The sequence below is a fragment of the Chrysemys picta genome, chromosome 6, assembly GCF_011386835.1.
Source record: "Chrysemys picta bellii isolate R12L10 chromosome 6, ASM1138683v2, whole genome shotgun sequence".
Taxonomy (NCBI): Eukaryota; Metazoa; Chordata; order Testudines; family Emydidae; genus Chrysemys; species Chrysemys picta.
Window position 1 is genome coordinate 66,587,099 of NC_088796.1, and position 27,682 is coordinate 66,614,780.

At 39.6% G+C, this 27,682-nt stretch overlaps 1 protein-coding gene across 3 annotated transcripts in view; it reads right to left on the reverse strand.

Moving 5' to 3' along the window:
* Window positions 1-6,114: 6,114 nt before the first annotated feature.
* The window catches only part of EFNA5 (ephrin A5), a 269,010-nt gene continuing 247,442 nt past the window's right edge, over window positions 6,115-27,682 (reverse strand). For 2 of the 3 annotated variants that reach the window (XM_005281645.5, XM_065599244.1), the window contains exons 3-5: window positions 14,749-14,814; window positions 14,262-14,342; window positions 6,115-8,147 (exon numbers count right to left, since the gene is read on the reverse strand). In XM_005281645.5, coding sequence (XP_005281702.1) covers window positions 8,026-8,147; window positions 14,262-14,342; window positions 14,749-14,814 — 269 coding nt within the window. In that variant the 3' untranslated portion in view covers window positions 6,115-8,025. The remainder of the gene's footprint in view (window positions 8,148-14,261; window positions 14,343-14,748; window positions 14,815-27,682) is intronic. The other variant, XM_065599245.1, reaches the window with a different exon arrangement.

Genomic DNA, 27,682 nt, shown 5'->3' on the forward strand with positions numbered 1-27,682 from the left:
ACGGTCCCTCACTCCGTCTGGGAGTGAAGGACCTCCCGTCCGAATTGCCGCCGCAGATCGCGATCCCGGCTTTTTTGTTTGTTTGTTTGTTTGTTTGTTTGTTTTGGCTGCTTGGGGCGGCCAAAACCCTGGAGCCGGCCCTGCTCATAATAGTGGAAAAGTGGAAGATTAGGATACACGTAATGGCCCATGATGCACATCAATCCAAATTTCCCTTAGGCTTTCACACCAGGCCCAGGGCCTGATCCTGCTGACCGTTCTCAGACAAAGGATAGCAGCCAACAGTTACCGCTACTTTTATTTCCAGTCACTGTTAACATGAATGGGAACAGCTCGACAATTTCACTTCTGGCTTGCTAATCAGGGTAAAATATATTTTAATCACATATTCTTGATTTTTGGTCATTTTTCTACTGAGCCTTTTCTTTCCCATGGATGACGTGAAAGAGCAGAGATAAAGAAGCTCTTCTTTAACTGTTTGGACTAGGAGGCGGGTTATTAGCTGATCCTTCTGTGGAACCTTTAGTTAAGGTACTGCAAGTTTCAGTACATGAGACCAAAGACACTACTGGTTCTTAGCAGTAGGAGTAACAAAGGGATGCTTATATCTACAGTATGCTATTGATTTCTTTGACCTTTCCTTTTACAGATACTGTACAGACAAAAACTGAAGTTTTGCCCACAGTACTTTTATCTCTGGGGGAAGAAATGTGTTTCAATGTTAAAATCAGAACAAGTAAAGACAAATACAAGTCACTGAGGGGGCATGTGCGCTCCACAAGACAGAACTTAGAGCAGATAGAGTAAACTTTGAACATGAGAATTGAAAGGCAGAAAGAATGCTCTTAAGATTAGATTCCTTTAGTAAATTATAAAACGTATGAGTTTGTAGGAACTACTCTGGCTACCTTATCTTAAATACTATGTACAGTCCAGCCATTCCTAGCAAAACATGGAAGCATTCCATTTCTTTCCCCCAGTGTATGTATCTAGTTTGTTTCTTGTTCTTCTTTAGTTTTCTTGTCAGGATTGACAAGCATCCTTGTGTAACCAAGTGACACCAGCACTTCCTGGAAAATCCAGATATTTCGAAGTCCGTTATTGACTGTAAAAATCACCCCCTAGTCTGAATTCTTCTCAATTAACCAGGACTGACAGTGTCAGTGAGACTAGTGTTTTACCTGAAAAAAATCCATCTCTGCCTTTTATATTTCTGCAAAACTGCTGTGCTTTGGCTCACTTAACAGGGCTATATTAAACCATTTGAATTGGATTTTAAGTACCATACTGGCATTCTTTCATCTAGGAGACACTTTGTATGATTTTTGTAGGTCCCCTTGCTAGTCTAGAATAGTATTTTAATCATAGTATTACTACAGCGTGGCTTTATTCACTCTGGAAGGCCAAAATCATTTAAAAAACAAACCTACATGATGAGCTCTCTAGAACAGGAACAGTGTTCTTTTTACATGGTTGTAAACACCTAGTGTAACAGGAGCCTTATTCCAGATTGTGGCTGCTAAGTGCCACTGTAATATAATGTTTATTAGGAACTATGTTTAAACCAAGTTTCCTAACTAAAGCAAAACATAATGAAAATGGGACTAAAAAAAACGGGGCAATTTACATTATACAAAATCTGCACAAAAAAACCCTACCACCCTATTTGGTTGGCGTGTATCTACATGAAACAAAATAACCCATGTTTTGTGTAATGTACAGCAAACTGCACCACCAGTTTGCTGTATCAGAGTGATGTGAGGAGTATCAGAATACTATCAGTAATGCCCACACTGGTATTCTGGGAATAAAATTATTCTTGGGGAAAATAATGCGGAGACATCCCTTGTAAAGCAGGGCCTAGAAATGAAATCAAAGGCCATTCTCAGCAAATGCAGAGTGACTTCTGAGCCAAGACTATTAGCTGTGTCAGACATGGCTATTATGTTAAGACATACTGAACATGTGTCACTTATAATCCTGCCCTGGTTGTAAGATCACACTTCCACGGGCAAACGTCCAGTCTTTGGACTAAGCACTTGCATACACCGCTCCTCTTCCCACGAAGCTGTCATTCCTCATTTGTAAAAGAGGTTACAGTATGTTACAAATTAGTACTTGCTGCCCTGTCAACTAATTGCATGTAATAAAAAGCTTTCAATGAGTTTCATGCTAACATGGTGTAATTAAAGCTGAGTTTTGAAATGCATAGTGTGTATATTAGAGGTTTCAGTATGTATCCCCCACTTCCCACATGACCTAATTTCTCAGGTTAAGATGCTGTACCTATCATGTGGTCCCAGAATAGGTACCATGAAATCAGTTTCAGAGCTGAGTACAAATCTTAGCCAATCCAGTCTTACATATTTTTAGAGGCACTGCAAGAATGGCTGGGGGAAAGAAGCAACTCATCATTTCACTTCCCCTGCATCCTATGAGGAGGCACCACTGCTCAAACTCTCCCCACATCCCAGGAGGCTCCGACAGCTCTGACTCCTTTTTTTTTTAAATAACATTTATTTTAAAGTCGTCAATAATCCCCCCACCATCTCTTTGTAAGTCAGAGGGGCATCATGGGTAAAGGGGCGCCATGTGCAACTGCCGTTTGTACGTCCTTTGCACCTGCTCTGATCCTCTGTAAGCAGAATACTTGGCTCAGAACTTGTGACCATCTTAGCAAGGCCATAAAGAAGGCTATTAAAAAGGTCCAGCATGGGGCAAAAGCAAAAATATAAATAGGGCCCTACCAAATTCATGTCCGTGAAAAACATCTCACAGATTGTGAAATCTGGTCTTTTGTATACTATACAGATTTCACGGGGAAGACCAGCGTTTCTTGAAATGCGAGTCCTGACTCAAAAGAGGGTTCTGGGGGGTTGCAAGGTTATTGTATGGGGGTCATGATATTGCCACCTTTACATCTGTGCTGTTTTCAGAGCTGGGTGGCCAGAAAGCAGCGGCTGCTGGCCAGGCACCCAGCTCTGAAGGCAGCATCCCACCGGCAGCAGCGCAGAAGTAAGGGTGGCAATACCATACCATGCCACCCTTATTTCTGCACTGCTGCCTTCAGAGGTGGGTCAGGATCCCTATAGATACAACACTGTGAAATTTCATATTTAAATAGCTGAAATCATGAAATTTATGATTTTTAAAATCCTATGACTGTGAAATTGACCACAATGGACCATGAATTTGGTAGGGCCCTAAATATAAAGCAGGTAAGAATATTCCAGCACTTGGAGGACACAATTCGTTACTCTCCCAAGTACTCTGAACGGCTATAAACACACATTGGGGTGAAAAACCTCATGGCTGCCAGAGTTTAGTACACCAGCCAGGATGTTGGGGGGTACAGTTCCAGGCAGTTTGTCATTGCACACATGGCTTTCCTCACATTCCATAGCCTTTCCCTATTATACTCCTTGCTGCCTTCCTTTGCCCACAAATATGTAAGACGAAAGCCCCTGAAATAAAGGCATCATTCAGTGAACAAAAATGTAGCCTAAGAGAACCAATTAAAATGATGAAAATCTTTAATTTTTATTTAGGTATAATTGTACGGACACGTGTATATACAAATACAGATCTTATGGGTTTTTTTTTTAACATTTTCTTTTAAGTTCATATAATGTAAGCATTTCAAAAACAGCACTCAATGAATAAGTGCAAAGAAACTGCAAAGCAGGGCAGTACAAGCACAGGACCACACTGAGCTGGACTTTCATACCCAGATGCACACACAATGAGTGGCTTCAATGGGGTGTCAAGAGTAAGCATGGAAAGCGGATTTTGCAGACTCATGGGTAACCTCCAACATGCCAGCATCTATTAAACTGTACAGACAATGGCAGCAAGCCTATTGTAAGGAGATTTGTCTCACATCCGAGAAGCTCAGGGGCGAATGCATGGGAAAAACTCAGTGATGCCAAACCAGAAACAGATCTGCCCATTCACTGCTCCAAATTAAAAGGAGGGGGAGGGGAGTAAAGTGAGGAGTTGTAAAGTAAAACTGGTGAGCACAAATCTGAGTGGATGGATGAATGGAGGGGAAAAGTTAAATTATTTTCTGATTTTCTGAAACTGAAAGAACACTTGCTCTCTTGAGGCAATAGATAAAGTTCAGTTTCTAGGAAAAATCAACAGGTACAAATACAATCCCTTTCCTTCCATAAATATACAGGAAAGGAAATAATCCACGTTTGACCCTCCGAAGTCTGTTGCTTGTTGTTTTGGAATCAAGTCCATGCACATGTCACACATGATACTGGCAAGATCCCTCTGGGGGAAAAAAAACTATCCATGAAGGGAGAGGAAGGAAAACAGAAAACAACAAAGATAAAGAAAACAAAGGAATAGAAGAGTTGTTCAATCCCCAAAGCCTTTTAGAAACCAACATGTTAAAAAACCCAAAACAAAACAAAAAAACGAACACAAAAAACCACACGCTGTAACATCAGACCTTTAAACACTGAGGACAAAACATTGATCATCAAAAGTCATGTTGTTCCAGGTCTTGACATTGTGAAGTCTTGAGATCAGGTGAACAGTTTTCACAGATGAGTCCTGTATGATGCAGTGTCATGGCCCTTTATAACTCAGTTCTCAGCCATGATTACAGTTGATGCTTCAAAGCTCTGTCTTATAATCAATGCATGTTTTTAATATCCTGAAAGTCTATTGTTCTCACTTACAAAAGACATAAGAATCAAATTAATACTTTATTATCAAACACTATATACAACAGAGGTTGCTAAATACAGAATTTAAAGAACATAGCATTTTTTAAAGTTTTACTTGTCTTTCCTTTGCCATCCAAGAAAGTACAGTACAAAACAATATTCTAAACTAACACGAAATGTTACCTTGTCTATTAAAGGATACATAGTATCCACTAAACAGACTGATCCTTATTTCCCTGCTTCACGTTGCAAAGCCCTTGGCAACCAGGAGTGCAGGTCACAGGGGTGAACTATCTGGGCTGAGAGATGTCTGTTGCAGAATTAGTTAGTCCCTCAGACTTCACAGGGTGTTTGTGTGTGTGTGTGTGTGGGGGGGGGGGCTGCTTAAACTTGCACCAACATCCTTCAAAGCTTCCAGAGTTTTGTAACTCAGCACAACAAACACCAAAGATTCAATGGTTTGCAGCTCTTGCTTACTTGATATGACTGGGATTGCCTGATGCCATCAAGTATCCAAGCTGATGTCCGGTAAGATTGCAATTCACAGTTATATTATTCTATGTAGTGTAGTAGTCTGTCCATTAGCGGTGATAGTCTTGCTATTATTAATTTAGTTAGCGCTGGCAAAGTGGTAAAATAAAGGATTGAATTTCACTGTGGAAAACACTAGTGAAAAAAAAGTTTGTTGATAAGTGTGGGTTTTTGAGCATGGGCAATATTTGGAGGAGATGGGGGGCACTGCCCCCCCCCAAACTGCAAGCCTTGGGCAGGCATGGAATTTGTCCCTCTCCTCCCCCCATTGTCCTTACTGGCGCTGCCCCTTCCCAATATAGAAGTCAAACTACACCTATGGTTGTGAGAGCCCATTGCCATTGATAGACAAATGATAGAACACAATGAAATTCACCACTTCTAAAATAAAATTAGCACTATCAATATAAGTATGACTAAGTGCAACCAATTTGAATCCTTTTAAATATGCTTACCTAGCGATATTATCTTTTCTCTGTCTATTATAAGGTGTTTTTTATCCTTAAGCCCACCTCCCCCAAAGTTCTGTAATTCTTAGCTGAAGGAAACATCAGCATGTGCACCAACTATCCATACTGGAGAAAGAGAAATTTACCGACTATATTGTAATTAAATGGTGATTTTTTTTTTCAGTGTCTAGACTGTGGGTTTTTTTTTTAAATGGAGATATCTCCTAGAACTGGAAGGGACCCCCAAAAGTCATTGAGTCCAGCCCCCCTGCCTTCACTAGCAGGACCAACTATTGATTTTTGCCCCAGATCCCTAAGTGGCCCCCCTCAAGGATTGAGCTCACAACCCTTGGTTTAGCAGTGCTCAAACCACTGAGCTATCCCTCCCCCCATTCAGAGTGTGTGTGTGTGTGTGTGTGTGTGTGTGTGTGTGTGTGTGTGTGTGTGTGTGTGTGTTTTCCATATTAGTAGAAATTTCCTTGATTCTATCTCAAGGGCAGCTTCTGCATCAATATCCATACTGTATAGTATCAGGCAACCCCAGATTTTATTTTAACATGTGTACAACTTCCTTTCGCTTTTTTGGATCATGGACTGTTCAAAATTCTAGGAAGCAGCTCTTTTTAATTTAATTAAATTTATTATCATATTCACAAAATGCAGCCCATTACCTACCCCTATTCATTTTTAACTATCTTTTTTCTGTAAAACTAATACATAAAATTCCTTTTTTTTTTTTGTTGGAATGGGTTCCATTTTTTTCACATTCAACATAATCATAATCATCAGTTTTTGTTTGAAAGACTTTGTTTTGATATTGGCTTGACACATTTCCCTGACTATATTTCAGATTTCAAAGATCATGGCAGCCTCGCCAATAGAAACCCCAAGGCTTGCATTTCCTGGTCAATGACTTCTCAAGTCCTTTCTTGGCCATGCTCAGATTCCTTAAACAGGGTCACCCCCCAATTCCATCAAACAAAACAGTTCCCATATTCCTAATTGCATCAAGGGTTACCACTTTTCTCACGTTTAAATAAGACAAGCATATATACTCACTCTCAGCATAAAGTATATCTAAATAATGTATTTTCTATTCTAGTGGATTTTTAAAAAAATATTTTGTTAAAGTCTTTGGGAGCCCATCTGGTTTATCTCCTGCTGATAAACATGTTTCCTCTACTGTTCAAACTGTGTTGGAACGGGAAAAGATATAAAATCAACACTTCAATTTGTATTCCTTACTTTCAAACACTTTTCTTATCCCCACTTACCCCCACCAAACAATGCTGATTGGCTGTCCTGGCTTCTTCTGGCTTTTTTTATTCCCATGATGGTAGAACTTGCCGGGGAGACAAATCAAGAACACATTGGATATCCCGTGTCCAAAACATGTTTCCTCTGGCCATTGAAGTCCTCTCCTTAGAACATATTGTCACCCAGAGCTGCATACAAGGCTACCAGCTACTAAGTCAGCCCTGGGGAAGGTCACTTTAGTCACAAAAAAATGCCTCTTTGCATTTCAAGAAAAAAAAAATTGTAGCACCATGGTGATCTGTTTTGAAAGAAAATAATCTGGTGTGCACTACCCACTTAAATGGAAATAACAGAGGCACTCGCACCCCCACCTAAGTTTCCTAAATCTGACCTTGCTTGCTGTGTGCTAAATTCCTAAATATTAATATTTTTTTTTCTAAAGACAGAGCTTCTATTATGGAGCACAGGTTTTTACTGTCAATGATGTTACAAGACAGTCTTATAAGAAACAGTGTCTCTTCCTTTTAGAAGCCTGTTCATTTAGAAACTCCTAGAGAAAATAGTGTTATATCTGTTCTTAATATTTCCCCTCAAGTCCTGACATGGTGACATGATGCCTTGCATGATCATCTTACAGTACTGAACGAGAAGGCATAAATATTGTATTGGAGAGTAAAACCCTCCTGGACTTCCACTCAGGTTCCTTATCCTTCACTGACTGCATCTGCCACTATTCTTCCGTATCCATATACAGATGACACAGAGAGCTAGTGGAGGTGACTTCTTAAAGGAGAATGAAGAGGAAAGTAAGAATCACTAGTATCACTGTTATAATTTGGCATTTTCACTTTGAGTCCTTTGATTTTTGGAGGGGTCAAGGAAAGTCATGGGGAAGGTTGGGAACTGAAACTAGTTATTCCCCTCAAATTCTTGCTCATAGTTCAGGCTGAAAGAAAAACAAACCAACAAACAAACAACCCCCCCGCCCCCCCAAAAATTAACATCTGCAAAACCAATATAAAGTCCCTTTTTGGGAGGAGCAGTTAGGTGGATCTTTGATGTTCCAAGATCCTGATGTTTTCTGTGACAGGTTACTGGAATATAGTGTGCTATAATGTCAAAAGCATCGCCAGGAGGAACAGTAGGGTTGCCAAAAGCCGGCTGGATATCCTCGGTGTCTGTGCTGCATTCTCACCGCGGGATGGCTCGGCTGACTCATGTACGGTATCATCTGTTCAAACAGAAAGCATACATTCCGATGAGGTTTTGCATCCTTAATAAGCTTCCTTTCAGCAGTCTGCTGCAAGTAGATTTCAGTACCCTCTGTGAAGAAGGGCAGTGAACCTTGTACTAGCATTGACTTCCATGAGCGTGTCATAACTCATTATGTAACAAACTTGGGACCAAATCCTGCATTCCTTGCTTATTCCTTTTTCTGGCAAGACTCCCACTCAAGCCAATGGGAGCAAAAATGAGGGCCTTGGTGGTTTGCCAGGGTAAGGAATGCAGTGTTGCCCCTAAAATAAAACAGTATGGTTCACATTTGCAAGAGGTCTGACTAGATCAAGGGTGGGCAAAGTACGGCCCACTGGCCGAATCTGGCCCGCCAGCCTGTTTTAAGCTGGCCCTCAAGCTCCTGCTGGGGAGCAGGGTCTGGAGCTTACCCCACTCCGGTGCTCTGGCTCCAACCAGGGCACAGGGTCGGGGGCTGCTCCACACAGCTCCTGGAAGCAGTGGCATGGCCCCCCTCTGGCTATACGTGTAGGGGAAACCAGGGAGCTCCACTCTGCATGCTTCCCCCGCCCCAAGCACTGCCCCTGCAGGTCCCATTGGCTAGGAACCGCAGCCAATGGGAGATGTAGGGGCAGTGTCCACGGACGGGGCAGCATGCAGAGCCGCCTGGCCGCGGCTCCATGTAGGAGCTGGAGAAGAGACATGCCGCTGCTTCCAGGAGCTGCTTGAGGTAAGCGCTGCCTGGAGCATGCACCCCTGAACCTCTCCCCACACTCCAACCCCCTGCCACAGCCCTGATCCCCCTCCTGCACCCCAAACCCCTCATCTCCAGCCCCACCCCAGAGCCTGCACCCCTAGCTGGAGTCCTCACTCCCCTGCACCTCACTCCCCCGCCCCAGCCTGGCGTCCCCTCCCACACCCTGAACTCCTCATTTCTGGCCCCATCCTGGAGCCCGCACCCCCAACCAGAGCCTCCACCCTCTTCCACACCCAAACCCCAATTTTGTGAGCCTTCATGGCCCGCCATGCAATTTCTATTCCCAGATGTAGCCCTCAAGCTAAAAAGTTTGCCCACCCCTGGACTAGATGATCACAATGGTTCCTCCTGGTCTTAGAATCTGTGAAAACTTGGGTATCTAATGTTAGTCACCTAAATCCATATTTACACAGCTAAATAAGAGTGCCTGATTTTCAAAGATTCTTCAGTGGGAGTTGCAGGTGCTTAGCCATTTGAAGATCAGATCCCTTACTTAGCTACCTAAGCATAGATTTAGGAGTCTACCTTTAGACTTCTAAGTTTGGAATGTTGGCCTATGCGTCCACTCCATGTGCAAAACTTCCAGTACAGTCAACTGGAATTTGGGGTGCGCAAGGAATGTGGCAAGAGGCTCTGTAATTCCCCCTCCCCCCCCCCCCCGAAGTATGAATACAAGAAAAAATGCTAACAGGTTACAATCACTGATCTGAAAGAGAAAACATGCAAAACTTGATAACTCTTCATAAATAGTTATTTACTATCTATTGTGTATAACAGATTACTCATATCCTCTGCTAAATCTAAAACTAATGTAAATCAGCCAGCATCACTGGAAAAAAATATTGCAAAGTGCATGTATGTTAGTAGTAGAACATAATGGGCAGAACAGTTTTTCTCTGTTTATAAGCTTTTAAATTTCTGACAAAATTTCTTATTAACACAATAAGACATTTTAAAGAAACTGTACACAGATCACATTAAACTATCTTTAATATACCTGTAGTTGTGCGTCATTTTACCAATTCCATCACACAAGTATGTATCTCAGAGGTTAAGTTATTGAACTTGGATATTTTAATTTTCATCTCTCTTAAGCTGGGGATAAAAGCGGTCTAAAAATGTACTTATAACTTGAGACATTTCTTCTGATCCACCCTAACTAAAAGAATTTCACAGCAAAATTCACAGCCACTTACAACTTAGTGTAATAAACAACTGCTGCATTTTGTGCAAGATGTTTCTGCATTTCCATGGTGAGTCAAGTAATTCCTACGTATACAAATTACATTGCCAGGATTGTGTACGATGTGAGCTGCACAACTCTCCTTAGTGACACTGGTGGGGGAAGTAGTGCTAAAAATGCCACACTGTTTTGAAAGTGTACCCCTTAATGTTAGTTTAAAAGCAGTTTTAAAGAAACCCCTATTTGCATTGTAATGGCACCCAACATGCAATATTAAAATATAAAGGAAGTACAATTTTGGGTCCATAGGCTCTTCAGACGCAATCTGAAATCACTGGAATCTGTATAGTAACTTTGACTAGCAATCTATCAAAGGTTTGACTCCAGGACAAATTGCCAATGGAACAGTCTCAAGTTTATCATGACGTGTTTTCAATTTTGTTTCAAGGGATAACTATGAAAAGCAGGTACCAAGCATGCAGATTAACTGATATTCAAAGAAAAATATTCTATTATATTATTTATGTTACATTATAATGGGACAAACACAGTCTTTCATTCAAATGAAAGTCCCACTAAAGTCAATGGTAGGCATGTCAGAGTAATGACTTCAGGAGTGGACTAAACTTTCCCGTTTACACACGGGAAAAGCTCTCATTGACTTAAATGGGTTCTGAATCAGGCCCATAGTATCTTTCATCCAGTGTCTTTCATTTCAAAGCACTTTACAAATTACAGTATGTAACTGCAACAGATAGTTAAAGAACTTCACTAGTTCCAGATAACTGGGTCAGAAGGGCATATGGCCCAAAAGCAATGTCACAATTTTTACTTCTGATTTACACACTTACGTGTTTCATGCTGTTACTTTATGAATGGAAGATTTCTTAAAGGAGTCTTTCATTGAAAAAATATTCTGAAAAATTTCTGTGTAAGAATAGCATCTTCCTAATCATCATATCTGCTCCCAGTGTATATTCAGAGTCCCGATCTGCTCAATTTAGAGGAAAAGTTTACTCACTACTGTCAAACCAAAACCCCTGAGGGAATGAAATCGATTCTCTTCTATCTCACGTATCATCAATAAAATTGCAAACTAAGTTCAATTTCCTGGGCCACCTATAATTCCCTGTACAACCCTCACTCATGAAATTCTGGCCTCAGTCATACCCCTGAAACAGCACTAAAGGCAACAGGGCTGCCTTGGTGTAAATAAAGGCAGAATTTGTGAGTGGTGATTATACAAATGGCAGCTTGAGTTACAGATCCCATGGTGACTGCAGCACTGGCAATTTGGTTAAAACAAAACAAAACAAAAACCAAATCCTTTTTACTTGTAAATGAACAAATCTGGTTTGGAAATCACTGAGACCTAATAGTTGAAGGACCCTATGATGCCATTTTTGTAAAGCCGCTTTTCAAAGTAGAACTGCTTTTTTCATGTAACATTAAGGGGTATAAATTAAGGGTTTCAAAGTTGAATCTGGGCTTTTTGGCAAGGTGATCCCAAGGTCTCTTTGCACTTTTACAGTAGAGCACACTTTTTATCTTTGGTTCCTATATTGCTTTATAAATATTATTATTAATTGCATTTGTGCAGTTAAAACCTTGAACAATCTTAAATACTTAGGGGAAAGGGTTTGGCTTATTTTAACAAAAAGCAAAGTTAAACTAGGACCTCTCTAGTAAAAACTAGAATGTCACTACCATCGTAGAAGATAGGAAATGAAAATAGACCACACTTTAGTACATCTGTCTTAAATATTAATTTTCTAGATACCATCACTTTAAATTATACCCTGGGGGCCTAATTCTGGCCTGAAATGCACAGCCACAATTTCATTTGAGGGAAGAATTTATTTTAACTTTGCCTTTTTGAATTTGATACATTTCATGGCTTCTGAAGTTTTTATGGGGTTTTATGGCTACAAACCCAAATTCTGTAATTAAGAAGTAACTTTTCACTTGTCAGTTTCCTGCCATTTCCTGATTATGAACAAACACTGTTTGAAAGCAGGAAGGTCATCACATAAGTGCCCAATTTTTACAAGAATGATTTCTAGATAGAATGATTGGCAATTGTACAACGTGCCCCTGACCTGCCCCAACCCTGGTGTCCTTTGTTGACAGAATATGGTGGCGGACAATGTGAGAAGACAGAAAACAGACAAATGCATTCCAAGGACAGGTAAATTAGTACATAGTGCAGACAGCATGCCACAAGATCCACTGTCTTACATCCTAATAATAAAGAAGCACGTCAGCAATGCAGATCCAGGAATGGTTAATTATCAAATGGAGATTAGCTCAAATAATTTTGTGAATATGCAATGCTCTTGGGCGTGGGAGTTTTTTGGCAACTGATGTGTTCTAAATATAAACTTCTTATTAAGCCCATCTTTCTTCCTCGTGGCACCACTCCACTTCATCTCTGTCTGCAGGATGCCCACCATGTGGTTTAGTCTCCCCATTGCCTGATGTCTTCTAATGATTTGCTTCTGTTACTGTGCTAAGTAGGCGCTACAGAGTCAATGGGAGCTGCAGGTGCTCAGCACTTTTGAAAATGTGACCCGCTATCTTTACTGAAAGCACTTCTTTGTTATTGGTCTCACCCAGACTGAAGTCTTTGCTGCAAACCATTAACAAAGGGTGTATGCATTAATTAGCCAGTATTTACTACATTTCATATCAGAAGAAAACACATAGGGCTTCCAGATTCTTAGGTTATGAACAATTAGGGAGATATTGCCCTTATGGTCTCTTCTAGGAGTATACTAAAATAATAAAACTACTACATTTATTGTGACAAAAATACATTGCTTGGAGTCAGCATGCATTTAAATTCTCATTTGTTTAGAGAATCTAGTCAGTCCCCAAAATCAACACATTTTAGAGAGTCCTGAACATCCTCTTGAGTAAAAAATAATGAAAGACAGTGTATGTCCACAGGCATATCATTCAGACTGGTAAATTTCTTAAAGTCTTATTTATTTTGCTGCATAATAACCTAGTTCAGCTGAAAGTATCAGCAAACATATCCAGTACAAAACGGAGGAAGGAAAAATTAATTTGTTGCTTCATATCAAAGGGAAGTTCCTTTTCCAAGTAACCTAAAAAAGAAGGTTTTTGTAGTGTGCTCCCTGAATTATGCATTAAAAATTGTGTCTGTGTAATTTTTTGTATAGTGTGTTTAATTACCCATTTGCAATTAGTAGTGCATTACTATGTGTGCATGTCTCTATACAATACACATCTAGGCCCTGATTCTCCAGAGCCTTACACACATGCTTAATTTTAATCATGTGTAGTCCCATTGAAGTCAAGTGGGGTTAGTCATTTTCTTAAAGTTAAGCATGTGTCTAAATCTGTGCATGATTTGAACCATATATAAACACACATACACACACACACACACACACACACTTTCATGGCAGACATTAATTTGACTTATTGCTGACTCTGCACTTGGGTGGGAGGAGAGAAGGAGAATGCTTATATCACCAAATATTTCCTTTCTTTCTGTTTCTAAGGCTATAACACTTGGATACAAAGAGAGGCCACAAGATTTTAGAATATATTTGCTCTTGTATGTGGACCACAAGATGACATGATTACAACTCTCTTGTAAAAACTAGATGGGGGAAAATTTATAACAACACTTTCCCTAACTAAGTGTACAAATGAATTATTTAGGAAAACACTAACTTTTATCAGTTACATGCCTGTGTCATGCATTAGTATTAAATAAGCAGTACCCAATTCCTTTTAAATGTGAATACAAACGACATGAAACTAGAGTATTTACAGTTCAGACATTTGCTATCTTTCTTAAACTCTGGACCCATTTAGTAGATAGAGTGGTTTGTCAACATGCTGGGGGTGTGAGATGGAACAGAAAGTGACTTCTGGACACTTCACTGGATATTTTAAATTTGGGAACTGCATTTTATTAACCCATATGCCACAAAAAAGCAACATTTTGTCTCCCATGCACTACATAAGGATACTGGAGGTATGAGGTATACCATAAGCAATATTAGCACTGCTAGAAACGAGCTAAAGCAGAGCAATTATACCATGCAAAGCATGCAGAGAGAAAGAGAGGAAAAAAAGTACTGAAGCACCAGAGGGATAGACGCATTTGTTAAAAGAGATTCTCTAAGCATACTAACCTGCTGGTTCTAATGAATTTTCTACTTTGTCGTTAACATCGAAAACACGATCATGAACACCTATAGTTTTCATACAGCTGTCTATAACAAAAATAGAGATAACAGCCAAATATGTTAGTGAGACACCCTTAAACTCCCCTTTCCTTTTTTTTTCTATCTTTTCTCTCTATTTTTTTAAAAATATATATCTATATATATTTATATTTTAAAGTCTGCGGCTTTTGTCCAAATGCCAGTATAGTCGTCCATTTGTACAACAATTTAAGAAACAACAAGTTAGCAACTGCTAGGTAATAAAACAAAAAGCTTTATGAAGAATGATAAGAAAATATGATGAAAACTGAAACACAAATGTTGCTATACAGAACAAATACCACACAAGATTTAACAGTAAAAAAAAACAAAAAGGTTTATTGCTGTTTACCAGACCACACAGTAAAGCATGCGCTATAAAGCCACCCTCTAAAGCTTGATCTAAAAAACTTACTTGCCGGCCGCACAAAGACTTTAAGCTTTAGACAGGACCTCCTTCCATTATCTGGGATTGCAGAAGCTGTAAAAGAAGAGAAAGAGAGAAAAAATACAGTTATTCTTTATCTTAAAGGCAAATATCCCAGCTCTTCTGAGGAGAATATAGCTATTCCAAGCTCTGCCATACAAAGAAAGGAACAAAAAAGTCAAGTACCCGGGTATCCTGGCTATGCAAGTGCATGAAGAGAATTGCAGGCCAGACTATGTTAAACAAACACCTGTCAGGAATGGTCTATTTATTATTTAGTCCTGCCTTGAGTGCATGGGACTAGACTTGACGACTTACTGAGATCCTTCCTGTCCTACACTTCTATGATTCTATGTCCCTATTTAAAAAAAATGGGAGAAACAAAGCACAGGATATTTTTGAAAGTTTCAATCTCCCCAATCCTTGTTCTCAACAGCCTGTTTAACATTATTTGTACTCCAGATGCTTACCTTGGAAAATGACACACTACAATATTTTTCCCAAACTCACAATTAAATGGATCCTCCTGAGTTTACAAAAGGAAAAGCTAGTCTTGATATTGGTCGGTTTTAGGATTAGTGCCACAAAATGGGGACCAGACCAGCACAAAATGAAATGGTAGGGGATGACTTTTAAAAAATAGTTATCAGAAGAAAATTAACATAACCTGACTTTACTAAGGTAACAAGTTCCTAAACTTGTTTGCTAGTGATACACAGGATCTACTCAAAACTTCACCCCCCATCCTATACAACTAAACTAAAATAGCCACCTCCTACTTGCCATTCAAATTATGTCATTATACAGGTAATACCCAAAGAGAAAAAAATTAAATTAATAACAGGGCCATAATACTAAATTTCATACTGTGCAAAAGATAATTTGGGGAAGACAATGGTTAGTGTCTACTTGTTTCCCCATGACAAATGCAGCTCCACACATTTCTGTCATTTAAGGGACTAGTGTGTCCTTAAAATGCATGGTGAGTACTGTAAATTACACATCCACAAGAGGAGAATATAGATCCCTTGAGATAAATTTTCTACTAGTTTCAAATGATCTTTGGCACCTGCATAAATGTTTGCAACTACAAAATTGTAAGCACATCTGTATCTGTGCATGTAAACTGAGAGTCAAGTCACCTGCATTCAGCATGGAAATCCCCACTCATACAGGACATTCTTCGTGTGCAAACACTTTGGGCACTTTTTATGGCCACAAATATCAGAGGTTGTAGCTGAAAGCATAGCCCATAGAGTTGCAAAGAATTTTTATTTCAATACACAGAATCCACAGTGATTTAAAGAGCTATGTATTGGCTCATAGCAAGTGGTTCTGTGTTCCAGAAAATGACAACAATTGGGAGCTGTCTTGGTTTACAAGAAGATTTTTTTGGGAAAAAGTGATTTTGTTCTCTGTCTCTCACTCCTGTCTCGTCTGTTTTTATTAACTGTGTCCTCCTCTGTGTGACAGATAACTAAAATGATTTACCCACACAGACACAAACTCACACACTCTCTGTGAGGTAACAGTGTACTTGAAACACTCTGAACTAACTTAAAATAACCAGTCCTCACTCCTAGATTCCTTGCTTCCTGGGCTGGCATCAGTGCGAAGAACCAGCAAATTCACCATGCAAACAAAAGAAAGAAATTAAGCAGAACTGGTGCTCTGATTCTGTGCCCATTGGCAAGTGCAAGAGAGATTGTCTCCTTCTCTTAATCACAAGACAAAAATATAGAGAAATGATGCTTTCCCCCTCTTGTGCACAATGACAAGCCATTAAGAAGTGCTAACAGCTGGCTTTGCTGTAGGCTCTCACTAAATCAAACTCAGAAAAACTCCCTCTGCTGACATTTACAGTAACTGGTGTGTTATTTAGGGCACAATATTTGCACTCTGTGGTTACATCCAGGAAATTATGTCCTTCCCCATGACTGTATACATGCAACCAGTTAATACTTTGCTTAGACTACATACGTAGTCATGGATTATTTATAGAAAAAAAGCAATATCTATTCCTACATTACTAATATAGATATGGTGATACCATTCTACATATAACCATTTCCACTGCTAGCCTAAGCAAAGACCAACACATACTTGATTCACCACTTAACAGTTCTACCTTGTGTAAAAAATGATTTTAGAAATGATCCAGCAAGGTACATATACGTATTCAAAGGCAGAATGTAGCCCTTACATTTTAAGTCTGAAAACTGTTATTCAGTTTCATAAACAAGATTGCATGGATTATTGCTATTTATTAGAGCAGTTTTCTAACTGTGATGAAAGTAGTCCTGTGATAAATAGGATTAATATTTTATCTGGAAAAATAGAAAAGTGATGCTTTGAACACACCTCCAGTATTGACTATAACCTGCAATGCCACAGCTAGAAGCAAAAACCTACAGAGACAATTATTATTTGATGGTCTGTGTTCTTTGGAAGAAAAAAAAGGGGTATCCTATTTAGCCCTCCTTCCTCAGAAAAGCCTCAAAAATTGTAATATAGGTGTGGTAAACAATTTTCTATACCACCAGCTGATTGATATTTCCAAAGTACGACTACAATGTAACAGTTACATTAAATTCCCCCTCCTAGGAACAGATGCACGCTTTGATGATAGACATGAAGTAAGAGCTTCCCTCCTCTCCCCCCCAAGGAAGTCATTTATTTTGTATGCTTACAGTAAAATAAATGCATAATACTCCTCATTCCCCATACTGTTTTATTACCTCAGGAGGAAAAACATTCAGTTGAGTTATTGTCCTGCTCTCACATCTGCCTGAACTACCAAGAGTAAGGTGATTAAGGGACACAGTGTAATCTTTCTGGACTTCCTGAGAAATTAAGAATTGCCTGCCAAACTGGGCTACTGCAATCAATTTTTATTTCTTCCCTTCCTTCTCTCTTTTCATCTTAAAGAAAACAAAACCAAAAAAAACCCCCAAAACCCAATGACCAGTTAGTGTACACTTTAGATCCAGATGTATTACTCACAGGAGGGACTTAAGGTGACTCCTATTATCTGTCCTCTTTACACATACTGCGGCAGGCCTGCCAGTATCATTGCATCTTCCAAGACCTGCTTCCTTCTTCTTACTCTGAAATAGTTTGCCTGCTCATCTCATGAAACTCAATCCCAAAGATTTTCGGTATCTATCTTAATCCTTTCATTAGGGCACAGAGTCTGGGCTGAGATGGTAACATGATTGGCTGCCTCTGGATCCTCTCTTTCTGAATGGTGAATATTAGGCACAACACAGACTTTGTCTTGACTAGGAAAAACTGTCAGAGTTTTTAGGTTGAGTTTAGTTAACACTTGCTATCTATATCTGATCTAAACGTAACCTGTTTCTGAATGCAAATGCATGGTACCACCCTGAAGTTCAATGTAACTAGTTGAGTTGTTGCATAGGCTCCCATCCTGCTGTTTAAAAGTAACTTTATTGAGAGTTTTTAGCTTCACATAACCCTCAGGGCTTGGCTACACTGCAGCTGTACAGCGCTGTGAGGTAAACCTGTCTTTGTACAGCTGAGTAGGGAAAGTGCTGCAGTCTGTCCACACTGACAGCTGCCAGCGCAGTGGCGTGGCCACACTTGCAACACTGGCAGCTGTGTTGGGAGCGGTGCATTATGGGCAGCTATCCCAGCATTCATGTGACTGCAACGTGCTTTTCAAAACAGGGGTGGGGTGGGGTGGGGTGGAGTGTGACAGGGAGTGTGGGGGGAGAGAGAGTGCTTTCTGGAGCATATCAGCACTCTATTTTGCAAGTTCCGAACTCCCGGCCCCCTGCTCATTCATTCACTCACTCAAAGCAAACAGCAAACTGTTTGCTTTTTCTCTGTGGTACGAGCTTTGAAATCGGCACTTCCGCATTCCTGCAGCCGGTCACAACAATGGAGGGGACTGGCCACTTGACAAGGTGATCAGTACAGCGCTGCAGGTTGATTCCTGGTACACACTCACAGGGGAGAGTCGTAGCCACTCTGCTGTATCTCTTATGCTTCTCGGGGAGGTGGAGTACCTGCAGCGGTGTACCCAGGGAGATACAGCGCTGTACGTGCCCTGCCAGGGTAGCCGGTCAGTGAGTTACAGCGCTGTGGGCGGCTTTACAGCGCTGTAACTCGCAAGTGTAGCCAAGGCCTCAGTCCTCAGGGTGACTTAGAAGTAGGCATTGCGAATCACAGCTACAAAGAAACACTGCCAATGTGACCAAAGTCTACAGCCGAAGAGGAGAAGATGCACCACACATACTGCTGAGATTAAAGTCTAAATATGTGCTTTGTAATTCCTTACAAAGAAAACTGATAATCAGATTTTATGATAACTTTCATGGGCAAGGCAGGAGGAATAATATTTCAGCTAGGACCCCAATGAATTTAAAATTTCAGAACGCCTCAATACACCCAAGAAGTTAATCTCTGAAGCTCCAGATGGGAAGCTTTAGGCACTGGTGATCAGGATTAACCCTGTTGCACCAGGATTACTATATTTGGAAAGAGCTATTGTTTGACTTCCACACCTAACTGAGGAGAATAGGACAGCCATAGCCCTCAAAGTGCTACTGGAATGACCACTGCCTGGTCTTTGTATATTTTCCTGGCCATTTTTCCTTTCCAAGGGAAGGTGGAAAAACAGGAGGTAGACCAGGGCAAACTTCAAGGAGACTCTTGTGCTTACTCCTGGATGATCATGAAATAAGCAGAATCTGTGAACTCTGCAAAAGGAGAGAGTGAACTAGCCCCTTTATAGGAGAAACCTATTTCAGTTGGAATCTATAGCATATCTTCAGGAAAAGATGCCATTTGCCTGTTGCTAGAATCTATTGAAATTAGATACTGTATGTTGCTACAAAAAGTCTTGTGTCTGGACAGTACCTGGGGAAATACCATTCTCTTTGGCTGCAGAGAATCTAGGTCGTCTCTCAGGCCTTGCTATAGGTCTTTTCTATTTGTACTATCAGAGATGTACAAATAGAGGCCAGTCCCAAGAGCAAGAAGCCTCTGATGCGAATGGAATCTGTCCTAAGCAATGCCCCCTATTCCACCTGGCAATTCCTAGGGGGGAAAATGAAGAAAACTGTATTGCACAAGGAAAAGAATCCCTTGGGAAAGGATCTCTGACAAAGAGCAGAAGAAGTTGTATCTGCTCCTCTCCATGTAGGGTGAGAAAATGGGGAGAGTTTGGTCACTTCAGTAAATGTCAGCAAGAAGAGTTCTGATAGAAAAAATAAAATAAAAAGAAGGCACTCTTCATTGTTACCGCCTCTTGTGATTTTATTGCAAATCACACAATATTTGGTGTTTTTCTCTCAAGCGGATGCATGATAATCTGATTTCACTGAAAAAAATAATGTTTTACCTGTCATGGTTGCAGAGAAAAGCTTGAAAACAAGAAGCAAGTGTATCCTAAAGACCCCAAAGTCAGAAGGCACATAAAAAGAGCCAAAAGGTTAGTTCATTTGTTTTCTTAATTTCTGAATTTTTAAAATAATCTCATGATTGGGGCGGGGGGGACTGACTCTTGAATGCTTGAGGCTGACAGTACTAACTTTACCTCCTTTCAGCTACACTAGACAGAAATATCCATGGCAGTAGATCCAACATGGGACATGAAATTACAGCCCAGAATGACAGAATGGGTGGGAAAACCTCTCTTGTGTGTATCATTTTGGATGTCATTTTTTATGGTTTATAAGTAAAATTAAGGGAATGAGAAAAGATTCCACACTCTCAGCATCTAGAATCAAGCCACAATATACAGCACACATTTCCTGTTTGCTAGCCATACCTTCTTTTTCACGCCCAAAACAATGAAATGTTAGTCTGTTAGTTCCTTTGGCAATGACTGAAATCATTGTCTCTGAAGAAAACAGTTAAAACTACCTATGTGTGTATCTATATACGTAAATACACATGTACACCCCCCCACACACACACTCCTACACCTTTGTGTTCATACAGCCGTAAGTAGAAAAAAAAACTTCCATTCCCCAACTGAGAAATTCAATCAGATCATATTACACAATGGATACAATTTAGTGGATACAATCATGTAACAGATATAATACGACAGCTTACATCTTAGTTGGCCAAGGTAATCTTATCAGAGTTATTTTAGACCTGCAGTAAAGTCACAAAACGACAACAAATAGAACAGGCACCAAAATATTTCTTCTAATAGATTTGTGGTTGAATCAGTGCATTAAACTCCCCAAATCCCCTATGTGAGTTGCAGCAAGTCAGAGAATGGTCTTAATTAAAAGCAAAGGGAAAAGTTTTAAGAAAACAGGATTTTGAAACTTTAAAAATAACTCATAGTTACTGCCATAAGCTAAACGTATAGCAAGAGCTGGGGCTAAGCTAACTCCTTTCTTTAGACAAGTAGCAGCACTTTAGCTCCTACCTATTTGAGTTTCTGTTTCTAATTGAGCTGTACACTATTTACAACCATTTAGAAGTTTCTCTACAATTCTACCATTCAAAAGTATCTACGGACATTCATGTGTAATCAACAGTATCTGCTGTTTCCCTCACAGTTCATCACTGGCTGTCTAATTATAACATTGCAACTTTTAGAAAAATGCAAGTCAGGGAAAACCCTGATGTCAAAAAAATTCATGACTGCAGTTTAAATCTGTATTTTGCATTACAAATATATTTAATATTCAATGCACAATCCACCATGGGCCCTATTAGGCAGGCAGAGCAAAAGGATACTGAAACTGTTCAGTACACAAGCAGAGTCTCATATTTCAGTCACCTTCTTTTCAGAACAGGAGGGCAGTGACACAGAAATATTCCTTATTTAAATAGAACGACACTCCTCCAAACAGTCTTCACGACTCTGTCATACCATGCTGAGGAGGCACTAGGAACAACAAGATCTCTTACTACTCTATAAGCTTCTATTACAAATCCACTTAGAATATTCCTTGAAGGTAGATAATTATAAGCTGCTGTCTATGAAACATTGCTGGAGACAAGTCTATTTGTTCTCACTACATTTTTTAAAAACTGTTATTTCATCTCTTTTCCCCTGTATCTGAACACTTGTGTTTTGATAATATGGTCTACCTGGGCTATCTTGTTGTAGTGCGAACTTCTGTATAGTTCAATTTAGAATTCCACAGCCCAGTTCATTACGGACATCAAAAGAATAACTGCATATATGTGAAGTAAACCACAGAAACTGAACAGTGCGTCTGACCCATGAATACCTAACGGAAATATATCCTTGCTGAGAGACAGAAATCTAAACCTTGAAATATCTTGTAATTTTAAATAGAAAAGCTGTCCACAAGGCAGATGTAGCCACCCAGACATCACTAAGCCCAGTCAAATGGGTTGTTACCAGCATCTTCTGTAATCACCTTTAAAAGTACCAAGAGAGAACATGCAGCAATTATGCAGAACATGGTAAATATGAAACTCAAGGTTAGGCAATCTTTCTGCTCTCTTAGTACTGTAACTTATAGATAATCTCTTTGGGGGAAAGTATGTGTAGCTATGATTTTCCTTTAGCTCTATCAGGCACAATACCACTCCCATTAGTCAAAACCGATATCCACATAACCCTATATAACCCGCAAATCTTAATTCCCGCAGCTAGGAGCATTTAGTTTCCAATACCCTGTATCACTCCGAGAGCTTTGGCAAGTTTTATTTTTTAGGAATAGTCATCTGCTTTCTTCTTTGTAAAGAAATGAGTATGTGTGGGAGCATTAAAAATGCAGTTTTCCATTATGTTTGCCACAGGCTATATTTCTCAATTTGTGCAAGTCTAAAGAAAAGATAGCCTATTAGTTGTCAGCAGAGCTGAGCCTTTCCCCTGTAGGTTTTCATGTGATTTACCATACAACACAAATATATGTAAATTAGCCAGGTAAATGCAGAATTAGACATTAATATTCCTCTCACAATGCACACTGAAAAAAGTTTCAAATTTGCATAAACACTACTACTGAAATAGTCTGCTGAAATTTAATGAATCAGTAAAACACCGCTTTGTGTGTGTGTGTGCATGCAGAGTGGGGGCTATGTTGTAAAAAGAAGTGAGTTTTATAAATTTATTAACTAAAATAAGAGACTTCTTAAAAGAATTTACAGATTTCTCTTTTCAGGATAAACTTTACAAGCTGTAAGAAAAAATAGCTATGTTCTCTTCCTAGGGAAATCTCAGCCTCTACCAATCTCTGAGTTGATTCCTTTAAAAATATTTATGCAGATATGCTCTTTGACTCCATTTTCAATGCAAAAGTTAAATGCCAAGTTCTGCGATGATTATAAAAATCTGATTGCTCTGCTCATGGAAACTTAAAAGTTTTGTCCATTTATTGCTTGCTCATTTTTGGTACCTGATTTATCAAGCATGCATCCTGAGTAAATTGTTTTGCTACATAGCCATACGTGGTGACTAAACTTACTAGCACATTTGATCTCACTTAGCCTACTCTATCTCCATGTTAATCATTGGTAGGATCAGGTCACATACAAAAAAGTATAGCACAAGCTGACGACTCTGAAGTTTCAAAGCATCAGACAGGAGGATTCCATTTTCTTTTTCTTTAACTTTGCTGGGGGGAAGTCAAAAACCATGTCATGATGTCTTTGTGTCTTAGGAGGACCAGTGAGAAGGGAAAAAAAAAAAAAGATAAAAGAACCTCTCATATAGCCTATAGATTAGTATGAGACGAGGTACTGTGGGTACTAACTATTGTTTTCTGTTTTAAACTATTGTTTAAAAGGGTTCTTTTAATACAAAATATCAGAGGGTACCAAATTTAAACAGTGGATCAGATTCTCCATTGCATCACACCCTAGGTAGCCATTTATACCTGTGCAAAGTGCAAAATGCAACTAAAAGCGTAATTCTCCACTCACTTAAATGGGTGGTAGCAATTTGCACTCGCTTTTCACAAATATAAGTGACTACACACAGTACAAAGCAATGGAGAGAAAGGCTCATTAATCTACATGTGCAAAATGGCACAGTGGATGTAAAATGCTACTATTTGGATTTTTATACCCAGTTTGCACTCACTTTGCATTAGTGTAAGAGAGTGAATTATCAGGCTGTACATTATAAATGGCTATTTCCCCCTTATGTACTAAAAATAGTCTAGTAAATGGAAATGGCTTGCCAAACGTATGCAAAAATGAATTCTATTTTAGAGAGAGTTCTTGGAAGAAAGTAAAGGCATTTACTGTTTGTGCATTAGCACTTATTGGTGAACCAACTGTCCTATTTCCACTGCTTGGTCAGCAAGGGTATAATTTATCTTGCAGGCTCTAATCCACTGCAGCCTACAGATCTGGTTGAAAGCTGCATGGATTGAAATTAGGTTTCATATAAAAAGTTAAAGTCAAACTATCTATTGTAAGGGAGGTAAACTGTGGCTTTCCACTGTAATTAGATCATTAGCCCAATATTTTCTCTATTAGGAATTTAGTGTGGTCTAGTCCTAGATTTCACGCAAGAAGGCCTCTTATCTACAGGGTGATTTAATACCAACACTTCTCTATTGTTAGATAACTGCCCTGCCAGTGCACTTCAGTCAGAGTTGTTTTTTTGTTTTATTTTACTGCAGGACAACTTAAAAGCACACAAGAGCCCAATCCTTCAAGTTGCAGAGCACCTCCTGTCAGTGGGAGCTGAGGGCTTTCAGAAGGCACTCAGCATCAAACAGGATTGGATTATATTGCAACCTCCCCATTTCCTGCCCCAAGATACAGAGTTCACTTGAGCAGGGAAGATCCGAAATCATCCCAATGCACCAGTCTGTTGCCGTCAGACCTTCTTCGGGAGAACAATAAACTGCAAACACATATCATCTATGAAGATAACCCTATTTGAACTGTTCTCCCAGACCCAACCTTGGCTACAACAGCCCAGTTCAGCTGTGCTTTACAAGGTCTTCTTCACAAACGCAAGAGCTCTTTTTGTCTGTTTGCAGACTATGGTGAGGTCTTATTGCAGACAATGGATGCAAGTCACTAGTGTGTTCTCACTGCTTTACTTTGCCAGAGAAGCACATGCTAACCTGAATTTACCAGTGAATCTACCTTGTCTGGACAGTACTTCCCCTCATTAAAAATAAAACCCAGTCAGGATTTAAACATACCACATTCTGGACATGCTTACAACTGTAGATAGGCTCCTGTAAAAGATACCAAGGCCTGGTATAGAAGACGAAGGGGCCATCTGGATGTTTCTATAAGAAATATACACAGGCAATTCACACAAACATTGGGTTCCCCCTTCATAAACAGACATAAGCTACATGATGTGTCACAAAACAAGGACCAGCATTTCAACACTGGCACACTTTTTTATTGCATGATACAAGCATTAGTGTCAACTAGAATGAAATGAAAGCCACAAATCTCATTACTGTTTCTGACAGTATTAACAGAAACAAAGTTATTGTACAACATTTAGACTGTATTACAGTAAATTGCTAATAAAACAAGTTAATACTTTCAAACAGCACTTAGAGAAAATATATCCCCCTTCTCCTTTTCATAAGCACTTCCATATTTTGCTTTTCCCTTGGTATCACTAGAAGTAACTTGTTTTTCTCCAAGCGGGCTATCCATTTGGCTAATTTCCATTTCTAAGAAGTAGGCATAAGTACATTCTTTGAAGAGATGTTATAGTCTTGTTACTAATAACCATCTCTTTTTAATCTTTGCAGAGGTATGTTCACCAGCATGGAATGTGTGGGTACTGTATCATATTATTGTACCTCATATACATTAATGGCCTTCACATTACCCATGTCTAGCATTACCAATACTGACACTATAATTGAGCTGAGAAGGGCATGTTCATGGCTCATAACTAGCTTTAAAATATTTCAGAAAAAAATTTCTAGCAAACTATGCCGTGCTTGTAAATTTTGCTAGTTTATAAAAATAAACATTATACATTTTGTACCGAGTGTGTGACAAGTGCTTTGATTCTGGATAAAGATACAGTATTATTTCTACTGATTCATGCAACCAGATAGTGTTATTAGGTACAAAATCCAACATTTAAGTCCCTATCTAGGGGAGAAAAGAACCAGTCAGGGACAGAGGATCCTGCAGGGAGAAGCCATAGGAAAAAGGGAAACTCAGGAGAAAACTTAGGCTAAGGTTTGTATTCTGTTGTTACTTAAGTTAAGAATTAAGGCAGACCCTGGGAATGGGGTGAGTTTTTAACTCTAATGTGTGTGCGCAAATGCAGTGTGCTGAGAGAATAGCATTGCTCACAAAGTATTGGTAAATGATTTCCATAAGTGAAAGTCTAAGAATAGTTCAGTATATTTCATCCAAAATAATGCTTTTTTGCATAAAGATTATTTAACCACACTCAAACAAGAGGTTCCAAGGGTTTGCAGGATCAAGCCCTAAAATTAGGTTGAAACACAAAAGATAAACATATACCTGTCTAAAATCATGTGATAGGTTCTCTCTTATCCCCAATCTCTGTCACTGAAAACAAGGGACAGAGACTGTCTGTTTGTTCTATGTTTCTACAGTACCTAGTACAATGGGGTTGTGGTCTATGACTGGTGCTCCTATGTGTTACTGCAATATAAATAATCAATTAAGTAAATCAATAATACCCCCCAGCAGCCAAATTCCCAGTTTGCTATTCACTCCTGGGGAGGGGCCAGCTGAGCCTTTAATCTAAATTTAATCTGTATTGAGCCCTTCATTCTATTCGCCAGATGAGCCAGGGACTTTGCTTCCATTCCGTGTCAAGGATTCTCCCCCACTCCCAACTCCTTTAGCCAACTTGTCTTCCCTTTCTTGAAAACTATCTAACTACACATCTAAGGGCTAGTCTACACTGGCAACGTTAAAGCACTGCCGCGGCAGCACTTTTATGTGGCTTGTGTAGTCGCAGCAGAGCTCTCCCAGCACTCTAAAAAACCCACCTCCATGAGGGGCATAGCTGGGAGCATGGCTCCCAGTGCTGGTGCACTGTTTACACTGGCACTTTACAGAGCTGAAACTTGCTGCGCTCTGGGGGGTGTTTTTTCACCCTCCTCCCCCGAGTGAGAAAGTTGCAGCGCTGTAAAGTGCCAGTGTAGACAAATCCTAACTCCTAACTAATTCCTTTGAAATTCAGCAAGTGTAACATTCTTTGGCACCTTCTTTCTGGCAGCATTCTAGGCTACCTACAAGTCATGCTGTATATTTAAGAAAAAAGCTAATCTGCATGGGTGTTAATTATACTATTGCAGTCTCTTCAAGAATTGCTGCACCACAGTAGTCTCATTCATACAGTTTAATCCAAAAAGAGACTGTGGATTGTCACAACTACAATTGTGAGAGAGTTTGGAATGCCTCCACTATAGCAAGGCTTTCTCATGTGAAACAAATAATTTCCCTCAGTGCTAAGTTTTTAGTAACATGCACCCTGGGATATTCATCCCTCTTCAAAATGATTGGTCTTAGCATAACTCAAAGTTAGATGCATTTGTGTGCACACCACTCAAAAGCATGGGTGACTTTGCCAATCATTTCTTAAAGGCAATGAAAAACACTGATCACACTCTTGAGAGATACAAGTTATTCTGGCAAGATAAGGGCTGCAATGCTACCATAATGGCTCAGAAAACAGTAATATTTCTTCATTATCTCCCCAGAAAAGTCCTTCTTTGATACTTTGTTGTGGAAGTGGCCCAAACTCTAACAACCTCCCTTTTTAGCAGACTCTGATTCTATTATCCCACTCCCCAAACTCCAACCTCAGTAAAGGAATCCCCCAATGCCTAGATAGCACTTTTTGGCCCTACCTGTTATATCTGTTGTAGTAGCCTTGTAATTAGAGTTTTTATACAGTCCAGGTAGTCCTCCCATGTCTGGTTGATGATTGTTATATTAACTATACAGGAGACTATAAAAATCACTTAGCCTTGAC